Raw genomic sequence first — 14,106 nt, 5'->3', positions numbered from 1 at the left:
TGAATTATTTTCTGCTAATTAATTTTGGATGTTTGAAACAAAGGAAGCCTCATTGAGGGATACAGTGAAAGCCACATCTATTTCATAAATTATATTGTCAAAACGTGGTCAAACATGAGAATATATTTTGCTGCTTTCTTGGTTCTTTTAAGCAGCAATGCAGAGACATTTCCAGTTTGCTGAATCTACTGTTTACTTGTTTTTTTTAAGGTGCAAATATACGAGTTGGAAGAACATAAGATTGAGACGTGGAGAGGTATGATTTATATTGTTATTTATCGTCACTATGGCAGCAACAGCCTTCCAACTCTCATTTAATGATATTTATTATTGCGCATTAAAAAATAATGGGGAGTTTTTGTCAGTGGACTATGGCAAACTCCTGTGAAGGGGTTTCCTGAGCAATGGGGCATTACATGATTTGTGGTAATATTATGCAGTGTACTACATTAGTTTAGATCTTTTATGTGTTGTTTAATAGCTCATTTAAATATGCATTTTGTGCATTTGTAATATACCTCACATATCTGTGATGTTAGGTTATATGAAACCTGATAGGGTTTTTTTTTTTTTTTCCTCCTATGTAGAGCTCTATCTTCAAGAAACATTTAAGCCATTAGTAAATATATCACCTGATGCAAGGTAAGACTGTTTATTTAGTTTTTGTTGAACTGTGCGCTTAAATGCACCACAGTATGCGGCACAGCTTTCAATGGTGCTGCTGCTACTGCTGCGGTTACTGCTGTTACTGCTACTACTATTACTTACACTAGTGCTGGAAAACAGTTGGCTTTTTCTCTTCAGTGTTCTTGAGTTTCTGTTTTCACCTTCAGCTCATTAAACCCACTGTCCCATCTCCTTGTTCAGTTACTGTTTATATGTATTAGTGCTGTTTGGCACATTTGGGTGTTCTGGAATCACGTTCTGTGGAGATGAAGCAGGGTAGAGCGGTAGTACTTAAACACACAACATTCCTGTCAGTACCTGCAAAATCCAGGCCTAAGGTCTTAATTGACCATGTGTCTGCATTTAAATGTGTGCGTGCATTGCAGCTGTGCGTGTGCAGGTTTATGTTTCCGTGTCTGCGTGCGTCTCTGTACATATGTATAAGTGTCTGTGTGTGCGTCTCTCTACATATGTATAAGTGTGTGTGTGTGTGTGTGTGTGTGTGTGTGTGTGTGTGTGTGTGTGTGTGTGTATTTTGGTGTGTTAGACTCGGCACTCCTCCTTGAATAACTGCGTGAAATGCCAGTGATTTGTTCCGCGCATAGACCATCTGTTTTCTTCTGCGTAGGGCTTAATTACCCCACAGTGGATGGTTATTATTGTGTAGATTATTCCGGAAGCCAGGCTCAGTGTTTCTGGGGTCCATTTCAGCATCGTGTGTGATTACACCTTGTGGCTCATCATGGATATTCATAGCCTCTATTCAGCCATTTATAGCCCGTAGTTCTCTGTAAATATTTATGCTGTCAGGTTGGAAAGAACGCACTCATGCCAGCAGAAGAGGCCCAGTAAACACAGACTGAGCATTGTGATTCTCACACTGAGGCTGTTATTGACTTGGCTTTGTCTCACGTTGCAGTGTTTTCGACGCGGTGTACTCGCTGATCAAGAACAGAATTCACCGGCTGCCCGTCATTGACCCGGTCACAGGAAACGCACTGTATATCCTCACGCACAAGAGGATCCTGAAGTTCCTCCAGCTCTTCGTGAGTGAAAACTTTATCGACAGCCTGGGCCTCGTGTTCACTTGGAGCCTGAGGCATGGCTGAGTGTCTTGGGAAGGTTAATCCCATATAGTCAGATAGGAGGGAAGTAAATTCTGACATTAGACCTGTGTGGTGTAGGTATCCATCCTTATACTATGCTGCCCCCTGTTGAGACACATTGGTATTTCCACAGGTATATTTTTCATAATGACCTTTTAAGCCTCTGTTTTTCAGTGCCTCCGGAAAAAAACACAATACAAATAAAGTTTACATGTAGATTTTTGTTATTTACCAATGAATGTTAAATGAATGTAATTGAATAAAACTGTAGTGTGTAGAGATCTGCTCATGGCATTGCCAGTGTCACTGGGAATAAGAAGACGCTTAGTGCAGGGTGAAACTACATAAAATGTAATGGTGACAGCTGTGATATTGAAGCTTGCGTGTGTATGTGTGTTTGTGTTTTGTGTTGGTCTGTCTTTCCCATTTTGTGTGTGTGTGCGTGTGTGTGTTGTGTCTGTCGGTCTCTCCCATTCTGTGTGTGTCTGTGTGTGCGTGTGCATGTGCGTGTGTATGCGCGCGTATATGTGCACATATTTGTGTTGTTTCTCAGCATGTGTGCGCTTGTTTCTCCAGGTGTGCGAGATGCCAAAGCCAGCCTTCATGAAGCACACCCTGACGGAGCTAGGGATCGGGACCTACAGCGACATCGCCTTCATCCACCCCAACACGCCCATCATCAAAGCCCTCAACATGTTCGTGGAGAGGAGGGTGTCTGCACTGCCCGTCGTGGATGAGTCCGGTGCGCTCTTTAAATCCGCTTCAATCCCATAAACCCACAGCTCTTTCAAAAGCTTGCCTCCTAATTATCTTCTCATTTCATCTTTCAGGGAAGGTTGTTGACATTTATTCCAAATTTGATGTCATAGTAAGTACTCTTAAATTCCAACTGTTATATTTTAACTGAAGCTCTTAAATACATTTGTTCATTTATTTCACTTTGTATGGTCAAAACGCCGCCGAGAGTCTAGTAGTGGCACTTAGCGCCCCTGCTGATAATTCCTGATAGTTTGTGTTAAAGTTTAATAGCGTTTAATAGCGCTTAATAGCAGGGGTTGGGCAGCTGTTAAAAAGAGCCTGTTTATCGTGAGCAGAACCTGGCGGCAGAGAAAACGTACAACAACCTGGACATCACCGTAACGCAGGCCCTGAGGCACCGCTCGCAGTACTTCGAGGGGGTGATGAAGTGCAACAGGCTGGAGACTCTGGAGACCATCGTGGACAGGATCGTGAAGGCAGAGGTGAGTCCAGCGCTCACCAAACTGAAGCTCTTCTGTTCTGACCCGCCCCGGGTGCAGCGTCTTCATGAGGACGGCCTGTAGCGTAGCGGTTAAGGTACATGACTGGGACCCGCAGGGTCGGTGGTTCTAATCCCGGTGTAGCCAAAATAAGATCTGCACAGCCATTGGGCCCTGGAGCAAGGCCCTTAACCCTGCATTGATCCACGGGAGGGTTGTCTCCTGCTTAGTTTAATCAAGTGTACGTCGCTCTGGATGAAAGCATCTGCCAAATGCCATTAATGTAATGTAGTGTTTCTGTCACAAGCTCCGTTTCATTTCATTTCACCAAGAAGGTCAACTTGCAACCCACGTCTCATTTTTGCTTGAAAACTGAAATGTTTTGTTGAACAACCCTTGAAAAATGTGTGTGCAGCGTAATGGCGATATAAATGTTTATTTTTGTGTTTTTCTATAGGGCACTGTTCTCTTTAAAAAAGAAAAATTGTAGTTTATTGGGGAACTTAAGAAAATTGTCTGATACGTATTTGTCACAAGAAAATTCAGTTTTACTGGTAAAAGTGGAAGCATTTTTTGGATGTGCAATGAACAGCAGGCTAATCTCTCTTTCCCTCCCCCTCCTCTCTCTCTCCCCCCTCTCTCCTCTCTCTCCCCCCTCTCTCCCCCCTCTCTCCTCTCTCTCCCCCCTCTCTCCTCTCTCTCCCCCTCTCTCTCCCTCCCCCCGCAGGTCCACAGGCTGGTGGTGGTGGATGGGAGTGGCAGCATCGAGGGGATCATCTCTCTGTCGGACATCCTGCAGGCGCTGGTCCTCAGCCCGGCAGGTATAGACGCGCAACATTCCTAACCCCACCCCCCTTCCCTGGGCACCATGACCTCTGACCTCCCCCCAGGTCCGCAGGTAGGGCAGCGTTGAGGCCTGTGTCTGCTGCCTGAACAGCGTGTCGTCGCCTGGTTGATACTAACCGCTCCGCTCTAAAAACAGCAGTGGGCTGAGCACTGTGTCCTAGCGGCTAGCTGTAGCGATAAGGCTCGGATTTCAGTTATTCATTTCGTATCACTGTCACTCTGGCTACCCATTTGATTAATTCAGTGGGTGTTTGTTTGTCAAGGCAGCCTTCAATATTGAAAACTCGCTCAGATGTGATTGGATGGTGGTTGGTCCTGGAGTCTTATTGGCTGTACCTCCCTCTGTTCTGTGACTCAGACGCTTGTTTGTGTACCGTTTATTAGTCCTCCCTGCATAAACGGCCATAAAAGCTTCAGCTGTGGGTCTGGAGCTGCAGTATTGAGTGCCCTGGGCCGGCCCTCCTACCTCTGCTCCCCACACTGTTAAATCTCCTCAGCCTGCTTTACCCCACGGGAGCCACACAAACTTCATTCCAGCCATTTCTCTCCCCCCAACCTGGGATTTTGGGGCAGAGCAGGGCCAAATATGCTCTAAATACTGATATCCAGCTCTGTGACTCTTAGCTCTTTGTGATCTTACCCTGCGTTTTAACATCTAGAATGCACCATTTGGGAACAGGAGATTTTGCGGTTTCTGCCTCGGTGTCAGTGCTGTAATTCTTGTAGCATCAGCAATGGCAACTGCAGTATTTTCAGTGATAAGCTTACAGGGTTGAATATCTGGTCAGTAATGGCAATGTCTGTGGCAGCTCCTCAGCATCTTAGTCTGTCACTCCAATCAAGTTTAGTGGGCGTGCCCTTCAGCCCCCGTCAGTATTGGTTAAGATGCTTGAGGAGTGGAGTGAGCTTGACTACGCTGACACTTTTGCTCAAACAACAGCATCTTGTGCTGAAAGCTTGTCAGACTGTATGGTTTCTGACTTAAAAGACAGCGCATGTGTTTGGTGGGCCGCCTTTTGTCCGGGTGCTGTGTGGTTGTGTGTCGGCTCCCCGCTGTGATGCGTACGGTGAGGAGCACGTGTCGTTCTGGAAGCCTCACGGGAGCTCGGCTGACGGGATGCTGGAAGCTGTCCTGGGAGTTACTCCAGCTTTCCGCAATCCGTGAGATTGCACAGACACAGACATCAAAAGAATTCCATATCCCTGCACCGGGGGGGGAAGAAAACAAACATCTTACGTCATTTACAAGAAGATTTTGATCTGAAATCTCCTTTCAAATTTGCCTCATAGATATTTATTGTCTTAGGAAGTATGGCGTATATTTTCAATAACCGATGAGAAAACAATGGAGAGAATCTCATGGGGACAGATGAATGCTTGCGCAAACAAATTTATTTTACTTTATGGTAACGTGTCATAACAATAGGTGAATAAGGTTTTGGCTGGGTGTGGAAGTGTTTTCCTCTGACGGGGGCATCTCTTCTCCCCGCAGGCTCCAGCACTAAGGACAGCGAGGCAGAGTGACTCAGCTGAAGGGGCTTTCAGGAGGACAGTGAGCTGGGCTGCACTGGTACCCCACTGGGCCCCTATCCCAAATCCACTCCGGGAGATGAAGAGATGGGGGCCACTGACTACTGGCCAGTGGGGGAAAAGGGGAGGGGGCGGGGCTGAGTGCTTTTCCTTTCACTGTCGGAGGGAGGCAGTTATCATGGCCACACCCCTCTGAGTTAGTGATGTCACTTCCTGGACTTGATCGGACTCTGAACACAAACGGATGTGGACCGGGCCTTTGTTTTTTTGTTTTTTTATCATTATTTATAATTCAGTGTGTGTTCTTACATGCAAACGACTGGACGCTCAAGCTTATTCATCTTCCTTTAAAGGCTCCTCATGCACCTTTTTGTATTTTTATTTTTTTCCCCAAAAAGGCTCAAGGTGGTAGTAATATACTCATCGGCCATGCACCAAACCCCCACAAACCTTTGCAAATCCGTCTCTCTTGACCGCCTTGTGTCATTAGTACCATGCATGTGCTGGTAACGTGAAGGTGGGTCTGTTTACTCACACTAAATCTTTAACACACGCAAATCTTCAAACACCACAATAATGGCAGAACAATGCCTGCTGTCATGAAGCAAAATTATTTCAAAATATTGTTTCAAAATACATTTTTATTTTTTTCGAAAAGGAGTCCAAGTTGTGTCTTGAAACCTGCTGTGAAGAAAGATTGTTTAAAGCTTTATTTTTTGATAGAAATTTCTAAAATATATATTTTTTGGAGGGGGCTGAATTGAGTGCAGTGGAAAGCAGGAGCTCCCACCTCGTGCATGAAAGTGATAGAGCGCTACTGTTTATGTTCATAACAATGCAAAAAGGTGAGAGAGTGAGAGCGAGGGAGAGAGAGAGCGAGGGAGAGGGCGAGAGAAAGAGAGGGCGAGAGAGGGTGAGAGAAAGAAAGAGAGAGGGAGAGAGGGCGAGCGAGAGAGAGGGCGAGAGAGAGAGAGAGGGCGAGCGAGAGAGAGAGAGGGCGAGCGAGAGAGAGAGAGGGCGAGCGAGAGAGAGAGAGGGCGAGCGAGAGAGAGAGGGCGAGCGAGAGAGAGAGGGCGAGCGAGAGAGAGAGGGCGAGAGAGAGGGCGAGAGAGGGCGAGAGAGGGAGAGAGAGGGAGAGGGCGAGAGAGAGAGAGAGAGCGAGAGAGAGAGCGAGAAAGAGAGCGAGAAAGAGAGCGAGAAAGAGAGAGAGAAAGAGAGAGAGCGAGACCGAGGCGTGGCGCTTTCCAAACAGCCACACAGTCCTCCATGGGTTCTGCATGCCTGACTCTAGTTCTCTGCGTATCGTACTGTATATAAGAAGTGAGCTTCATACTGAGACTTCAAGTGCCAGAGAAAGGTTTATTTTTCTGCAGATTGTAATGTAAAGAAATCATGCTGTTTGTATGACTGCTGATGTAATTTTAAAAAAATATAATTTAATTTGTGGTATGTATTGTTTATCTGGTTTTCAGAGACGGGAACGTTTTATCCGACATTAAGTGTGCGTTAATAGCATGCAGACTACACTATAGTGACAATACATGCTGTTTTTTTAATTTGCTGATTTGAGGAATGAAATAAACAGTGCTACTGAATCTTTTACCTCTGTGGTAAATGTGCTTTTCTATAGACATGGTGGAAGAGCAGGGCAAAGAACTTTGGTTGGTTTCTTCTCCCCCTTATTGCCTATAGTAACTTGTGTTATATACCTTTTGAACCCCAGATGGAAACAGAAACCCTCAAACTTATGGTGACATGGTGGGCACTCAAGCATAAGTGCACTGAAGTGGTGCCTACTAAGTAGCCTATTATGTAATCAGCGAATAGGACTGCCTACAAACCGCATTTTGGGAAAGCGAAAGATCTTAAACAGCACAGTTAAAACACACGTTTAGTGCATTGAATATCTTCACTGCATGTGGCGTAGGGGCCATTAACAGATCTGTGTTTAGCACCCTGAAAATAATGTGTTTTCACCGAAGTGTTTGTCGATTAACTGGTGATGTGTGAATGCCACTCCAAATATACGTCGTTTACATCACTGTCTTGTGGGCTATAAAGCAGTCTAGTTTTGGCACTTCACGTGCAAACAGACTGTGAGCCATGCAGGAGTACCACCACCACAGCCGGGGCATATTGGAACGCTGTGTTCAAGCATGTCCCTGCCCATTATTAATGCATCAGCCACAATAACTTTTAACGTGACATTGTACAGTATATTCCATGTGTTCCATACACTTATTCAGATCTACTTAGCACTTGCTCTTATCCATTTCTTCACCGACATTCATTACATATTAATGTTGCCATATGCACTTAGTATAGACAAAATATAGATTATTTCTACTGGACAGTTGTCAGATGATGAATGTAAACGGTAAGAAATGCTTGATTCACCAACCCTTGACTCGTATTACGTTATGTCAGTAATTTCCCACAACTCTGGTTTTTTATTATTGCTTGGCTGCATTATTTCATATTAATTACCTGTTTGAGTTCTTGGAGTTGAAATTGTGTGCTTTTTGTTGCAAAGGTTATTTCAAGATTCGGGGCCTATGTCTCTTCTCGCATCTCGGTTTATGCCTGTTTTTTAGAGGAGGTTAAATTTTGCGCACAAATCGACCTTTGTTAATTGTGTGAACTTCAGTTAATTCAACGGAATACATAATATATGTATTTATTACCCTTTATTTGCTTGATCCACCCATAAATGCATATGCATTACATTAAGCAGAGAAGCACAGCTTGTGATGACTCGTCGAGATCATACGCCTACTGTGATTCCAGCATACAAAGCATGTTTTCTGAGCAGAATGCATCATACGTGCACCTGAAAATTGTTGCAAAAGGCTCAGTAAATCTGGCCGTATGTTTTGGTGTGGTTTAGTGCTAGCACGTGCGCACATCATGGGTTGAAAATGCTAAATGCTAAAGCCAGCTGTTAAACTTGGGGCCAGTTCTGGACCCTTTTTGAACTGAGTTGTAGTATGGTTCATTCATTTTAATTCTTAGATTTTTGATTATAGGTTACACCGTTTTTCTTTTTTAGTTTTGGCGGCCGTGCACCCACACCTTCACCAGTTGGAAGCCTGTTTATGCATCTCATTTTTTAATTTCTTGTTTTTTTTTTACCTCTAGATGCAATTGTTTGTAATATAGCACAATCGGAATATAGGACTTCCAATTCTTAATGGCATGTAGATGTTTGTTACATACTATGGCTCAAGAGGATAGATAATTCCATAAAACCAAAAAAAAGAAGAAAAAAAATAGCATCTTATTAAAATTCTGGGATTACAATTGTGCTTGGAATGAAAACATGCATACAGAGGGGTCCCGCAGGACTGAACCACTGGGGGTTCGAGCAGTGGAACCCCTGTACTGGTGTTCAGAATAAACCCTGGTGAAGCATTGCTGCTTCTTCAGTACACTTCTGCCCCTTAGTGGTGACCAAAGGTACCGTTTGTGTGAATCCATACATTGCCCTGATGTAGTAAGGTCTATTTATAATTTTATATCATTGATTTACAAACCTAATAATGATTATCTAATATGTATTCATACATTAAAGTGTTCTGTACTGCACTGCAGTACAGAGTGGCTAGTCATCGGGGTCGGCATTAATAATTTCTCCAGCCACAATGAAATTGGGATTGGTGGATGGTATCGGTTGAGTTGAGGAAATATGTCCTTTATAGGTAAAACTGGCATGATCTGCCCTATTGCCTGCATCAGATATTCATACAAGGCATATAAAAGATAACAGTAGAGGTAAACATGCTTTCAAAAATGAATATAGATAATGCAAGGAAAATCTACAAATAGGATCTGCCAAATCTACAAAGAAACAGAAAACATTATTTGCTGTGGCCATAATTGGTGTAATACAATGCACTGCTGTTGAAGAAGATGCTTGAAGTTAGCTGTAAAGCTGTATGCACATTTCTCAGTGAAATGCAGACCGCTGGACGATGCTTGCTTTTTGATCCTGTGCAACATACGCAATGTTACTACACATCAGTGCACCATATAGAAACCCATTTCAAAAATGTAGTCTGGACCTGGAAATTAACTTTTGACTCTAAATGCATAGAATAAAACAGATTTACATGATTATTCCTGAGCATCTTTAGTGTTCCTTTTAGCATTACATAATCTGTCTGTGTGTTTCTGTGGGTTTTGTTCTATCACAACGCATACAGTGGTGTGAAAAAGTGTTTGCCCCCTTCCTGAATATTATTTTTTTATTTTTATTTTTTTATTTTTTTTTGCATGTTTGTCACACTTAAATGTTTCAGATCATCAAACAAATTTAAGTATTAGTCAAAGACAACACAAGTAAACACAAAATGCAGTTTTTAAATGAAGGTTTTTATTATTAAGGGAGAAAAAAAAAAGCCAAACCTACATGGCCCTGTGTGAAGAAGTGATTGCCCCCTAAACCTAATAACTGGTTGGGCCACCCTTAGCAGCAACAACTGCAATCAATTGCGATAACTTGCAATGAGTCTTACAGCGCTGTGGAGGAATTTTGGCCCACTCATCTTTGCAGAATTGTTGTAATTCAGCCACATTGGAGGGTTTTCGAGCATGAACCGCCTTTTTAAGGTCACAGCATCATCATGCCACAGCGTCAGGACTTTGACTAGGTCACTCCAAAGTCTTCATTTTGTTTTTCTTCAGCCATTCAGGGGTGGACTTGCTGGTGTGTTTTGGATCATTGTCCTGCTGCAGAACCCAAGTTCGTTTCAGCTTGAGGTCACGAACAGATGGCCGGACATTCTCCTTCAGGATTTTTTGGTAGACAGCAGAATTCATGGTTCCATTTATCACAGCAAGTCTTCCAGGTCCTGAAGCAGCAAAACAGCCCCAGACCATCACACTACCACCACCATATTTAACTGTTGGTATGATGTTCTTTTTCTGAAATGCGGTGTTACTTTTCCGCCAGATGTAATGGGACACACACCTTCCAAAAAGTTCAACTTTTGTCTCGTCAGACCACAGAGTATTTTCCCAAAAGTCTTGGGGATCATCAAGATGTTTTCTGGCAAAATTGAGACGAGCCTTAATGTTCTTTTTGCTCAGCAGTGGTTTTCGTCTTGGCCATGCAGGCCATTTTTGCCCAGTCTCTTTCTTATGGTGGAGTCATGAACACTGACCTTAACTGAGGCAAGTGAGGCCTGCAGTTCTTTGGATGTTGTTGTGGGGTCTTTTGTGACCTCTTGGATGAGTCGTCACTGCGCTCTTGGGGTAATTTTGGTCGGCCGGCCACTCCTGGGAAGGTTCACCACTGTTCCATGTTTTCGCCATTTGTGGATAATGGCTCTCACTGTGGTTCGCTGGAGTCCCAAAGCTTTAGAAATGGCTTTATAACCTTTTCCAGACTGATAGATCTCAATTACTTTCTTTCTCATTTGTTCCTGAATTTCTTTAGATCTCAGCATGATGTCCAGCTTTTGAGGATCATTTGGCCTACTTCACTTAAATAGGACCTGCCTGACAAAGTGATTTCTTGATTGAGAACAGGTGTGGCAGTAATCAGGCCTGGCTGTGGCTAGAGAAATTGAACTCAGGTTTGATAAACCACAGTTAAGTTATGTTTTAACAGGGGGGGGGGCAATCACTTTTTCACACAGGGCCATGTAGGTTTGGATTTTTTTTCTCCCTTAATAATAAAAACCTTCATTTAAAAACTGCATTTTGTGTTTACTTGTGTTGTCTTTGAATAATATTTAAATTAGTTTGATCGGAAACATTTAAGTGTGACAAACATGCAAAAAAAAAAAAAAAAAAAAAAGAAAAAAAGGAATCAGGAAGGGGCAAACACTTTTTCACACCACTGTATATGAATCCATATCACTTACATTTCTGAGGTTTCTGAGAAGCTGATTTGCGGAAGGGCCACGGGGTGGCACTGTATCTAAAGCAAAAGCTATACCAAATATGGTTTTCACTTTTGCCGCATATATTATTTTTATATATATATGTGTGTGTGTGTGTGTTTGTGCACTTGCATGTGGGTGCATTCATAGTAGGGAATCTGCTTTATTGCCACCAAATCTAGTTTGTATTAAATGTATGGAGATCTTCTCAAGCCTTAATACCAAACTGTATTTGGGCCCTACAAGATCATGCAGACCCTGACATGCACACTATGATTGAATTCAGTTGAACATATATATAGTGTGAGAGTGAGAGTGAGAGAGCGAGAGAGAGAGAGAGAGAGCATCCCCATGATTCGTGTAGTGTGTGGATTTCCCAGCCCTCAGTTTATAATTGTCTCTTTTCTGTGGTTTTTTTACTGCAAAGGCTTAGAGGTTGAAAGGTTTTTTTTTCATGAATTTCTTGATAAGGACTGCACAGGCACATTCCACGTGACAGTCGCAATTGAAAATTCTGTACAGCGGTGCCCAGAGTGTGAAATGATTTCAAGGGGACTGCACTGCAAGCTCCTGTGAAACCCAAGTAATTGGAAGTTTTATTCTTCTCTCAGGCAGTGATATAAAAACGGGGGTTAGAAGAGTTCTCTGCAGTCGAGCAGATTCATACCAGAGCCTCTTCTGCAGCTGAGGGTAGATAGGATGTGCTGTCAGCGTGTCAGAATATTTACTTGCTTCTCCATAAGCTGTCTGCAGTGGGCTTTTTCTGGGTGGACATGCTCCTGTCTGCTTCTACCCGCCCCTGTGCAAATACCTTCCACTTCCCAAACTGGAGCAAGAAGCAAATATTTAATGGGGAAGCCATCTTAGAAAGGATTTCATCCATAGAGTATCCAGATAATGGCATCTGTACATTGAGACTTGGTAGTAAGCATGAGTTTCAAACTGTTGAGCTGAAAAGATTTGATCCCTGCCGCACTGCTAGTGATACAATTATAGACACATTTTGAAAATCATTTATTGTTTTGTAAATTGTCTGACGTTATCTATTCACATAGATGCTGATATTACATATATTATAGTTACAGCTGTTATTACTGCTTTGTAATGCTTTCATTACTCTATACATCCTTCAGAAGCATTTTCCAAGGAATTCTGCTTGGAATACTAACCCTGTGAAGTGCCATCACGTGTTATTCCAAAACTGAGAATGTTTTCTATAACATGCCTTATGTCATGCACCTAAAATAATTCCATTTGTTTATGAATAATTCAAGACGTCGTCCTGCGGAAAGTAAGGCATTGTACTTGGACTGGGAATACATATTTCCTGTGGAATATGACCGAACATGACCAATCGCCTCAGCCCATTACTAAAGCATATGGGAAAACGCCTTTTAATGCTGCGGGAGTCTTCATCTGTAGTATAAAAGGATGGACCTTTGGTCATGCTGCCATGTTGTTGTCTGTGGGAATGTCCTACCTTTCCAATGCGGTATCGAGACTACAACAGGGAGTGACACTGAGCCGCTCTATGGCCATGAAGCAGGGACAGATCAGGGCCGGGGAGGGTGTTTTTTTTCCCCTCGGATTAGAATTTAACATGAGCCGGGTCTAAATTGAGGGATTCTACTTATCGCCCCTGCTGAGGACACACGCTCGCTCCCGGGTTCCTGTCTGAGCGCTCGTCTCTTCAAAGCAAGGGGCTTTGTTCTGGGCTCTGTGAAATCATTAATGCATTTTCTTATTTGTTTTATACTTTTTAACTGGCGCAGAAAGATTTTCTGTGAAGTGAAAGATAATTTGGATACAGGCGTTTAGAGAACCAGCTGCCTTTGCAAGCTCTTGGATAGGTCATGTGGTGATTTGTGGTCTAAAGCGAGATGTCATTGAATTAATTGTATTTCCATTGTTTTTCACCTAACTGACTAGAAAAATCAGAGGCGAAGAAATAGGAGTTGACACTGGTGCGTGTAAACCACTTATTTGGATTTCCTTAGGCTTTTTAAAACCGCGCATATGGAAGGTCCAGATATTTGTACAATTCAAACTCAAACCAACATGGGGCACAACGTGTAGTGCACATATTAATAAAAGTAATCATTTTTGGACAGATGCAGAAACTCTCTTCATGCGTAATCTAATTGCAGAAGTGGGTTATTACATCAGTTCTGCAGACCTTAGATTAGTATTAAAAGTACGCCTGTACCATATACCACAGGAAGGCCACTCAGGACTTCAGACTTCTGGCAGCTCCAGGGACCAGGCTCCATTATTGTCTCTGCCCCTAGCCCCTGGAACAGCCTCCCCTCTCATATCAGATCTGTTAGATCAGTTTCAGCTTTTAAATCTAATCTTAAAATCTATTTGGACAGGCTGACCTTCCTCAATGTATTATTTATTTGTGTTGATTGCTTACTGTATATATTGTTTGTTTATTTAGATATATTTGTACTTTAATATGTACTAGTATTTTGGTAATTTTAGCTTAATATATATTCTAATGCTTTGTGTTTACTGTCATTTTGTCGTTCTTCTTTGTTCAGCACCTTGTGTTCATTGCTAGAAAGGTGCTCTATAAAACAATTATTTTATTATGAGTCTGTACGTGCAGTAAAGAAATATCATTACTCCAGAACACCTATGTGACTGATTCCTCCAAATAATCAGGTATTGGTGTGCATGCAAGTGTAGCCATTGTTCACTCTGTAGTGATTTTTTTTTTTTCTTACTTGCTATATTCTGTGTCACTATTTTCACCCACTATAATGCAGACAAGATTCTTATACAGTGCATGATGCAACAACAGAAAAAATAAGCTTAGCACACATTACAATA

General features: G+C 42.6%; 1 protein-coding gene across 4 annotated transcripts in view; it reads left to right on the top strand.

Annotated features, from left to right (window-relative positions):
- The window catches only part of LOC133136467 (5'-AMP-activated protein kinase subunit gamma-2-like), a 67,694-nt gene extending 60,706 nt beyond the window's left edge, over window positions 1–6,988 (top strand). For 3 of the 4 annotated variants that reach the window (XM_061253975.1, XM_061253976.1, XM_061253977.1), the window contains 8 exons: window positions 211–256; window positions 588–642; window positions 1,586–1,712; window positions 2,349–2,514; window positions 2,603–2,640; window positions 2,867–3,013; window positions 3,738–3,831; window positions 5,349–6,988. In XM_061253975.1, the coding sequence (XP_061109959.1) occupies window positions 211–256; window positions 588–642; window positions 1,586–1,712; window positions 2,349–2,514; window positions 2,603–2,640; window positions 2,867–3,013; window positions 3,738–3,831; window positions 5,349–5,380 (705 nt within the window). In that variant the 3' untranslated portion in view covers window positions 5,381–6,988. Of the gene's footprint in view, window positions 1–210; window positions 257–587; window positions 643–1,585; window positions 1,713–2,348; window positions 2,515–2,602; window positions 2,641–2,866; window positions 3,014–3,737; window positions 3,909–5,348 lie in introns of all 4 variants that reach the window. The other variant, XR_009709533.1, reaches the window with a different exon arrangement.
- The last annotated feature ends 7,118 nt before the right edge of the window (window positions 6,989–14,106 follow it).

The sequence above is a fragment of the Conger conger genome, chromosome 9 (genome assembly GCF_963514075.1).
Source record: "Conger conger chromosome 9, fConCon1.1, whole genome shotgun sequence".
NCBI lineage: Eukaryota > Metazoa > Chordata > Actinopteri > Anguilliformes > Congridae > Conger > Conger conger.
The sequence above is the reverse complement of the archived record's forward strand: the minus strand, read 5'-3'. Positions and strand labels throughout refer to the sequence as shown.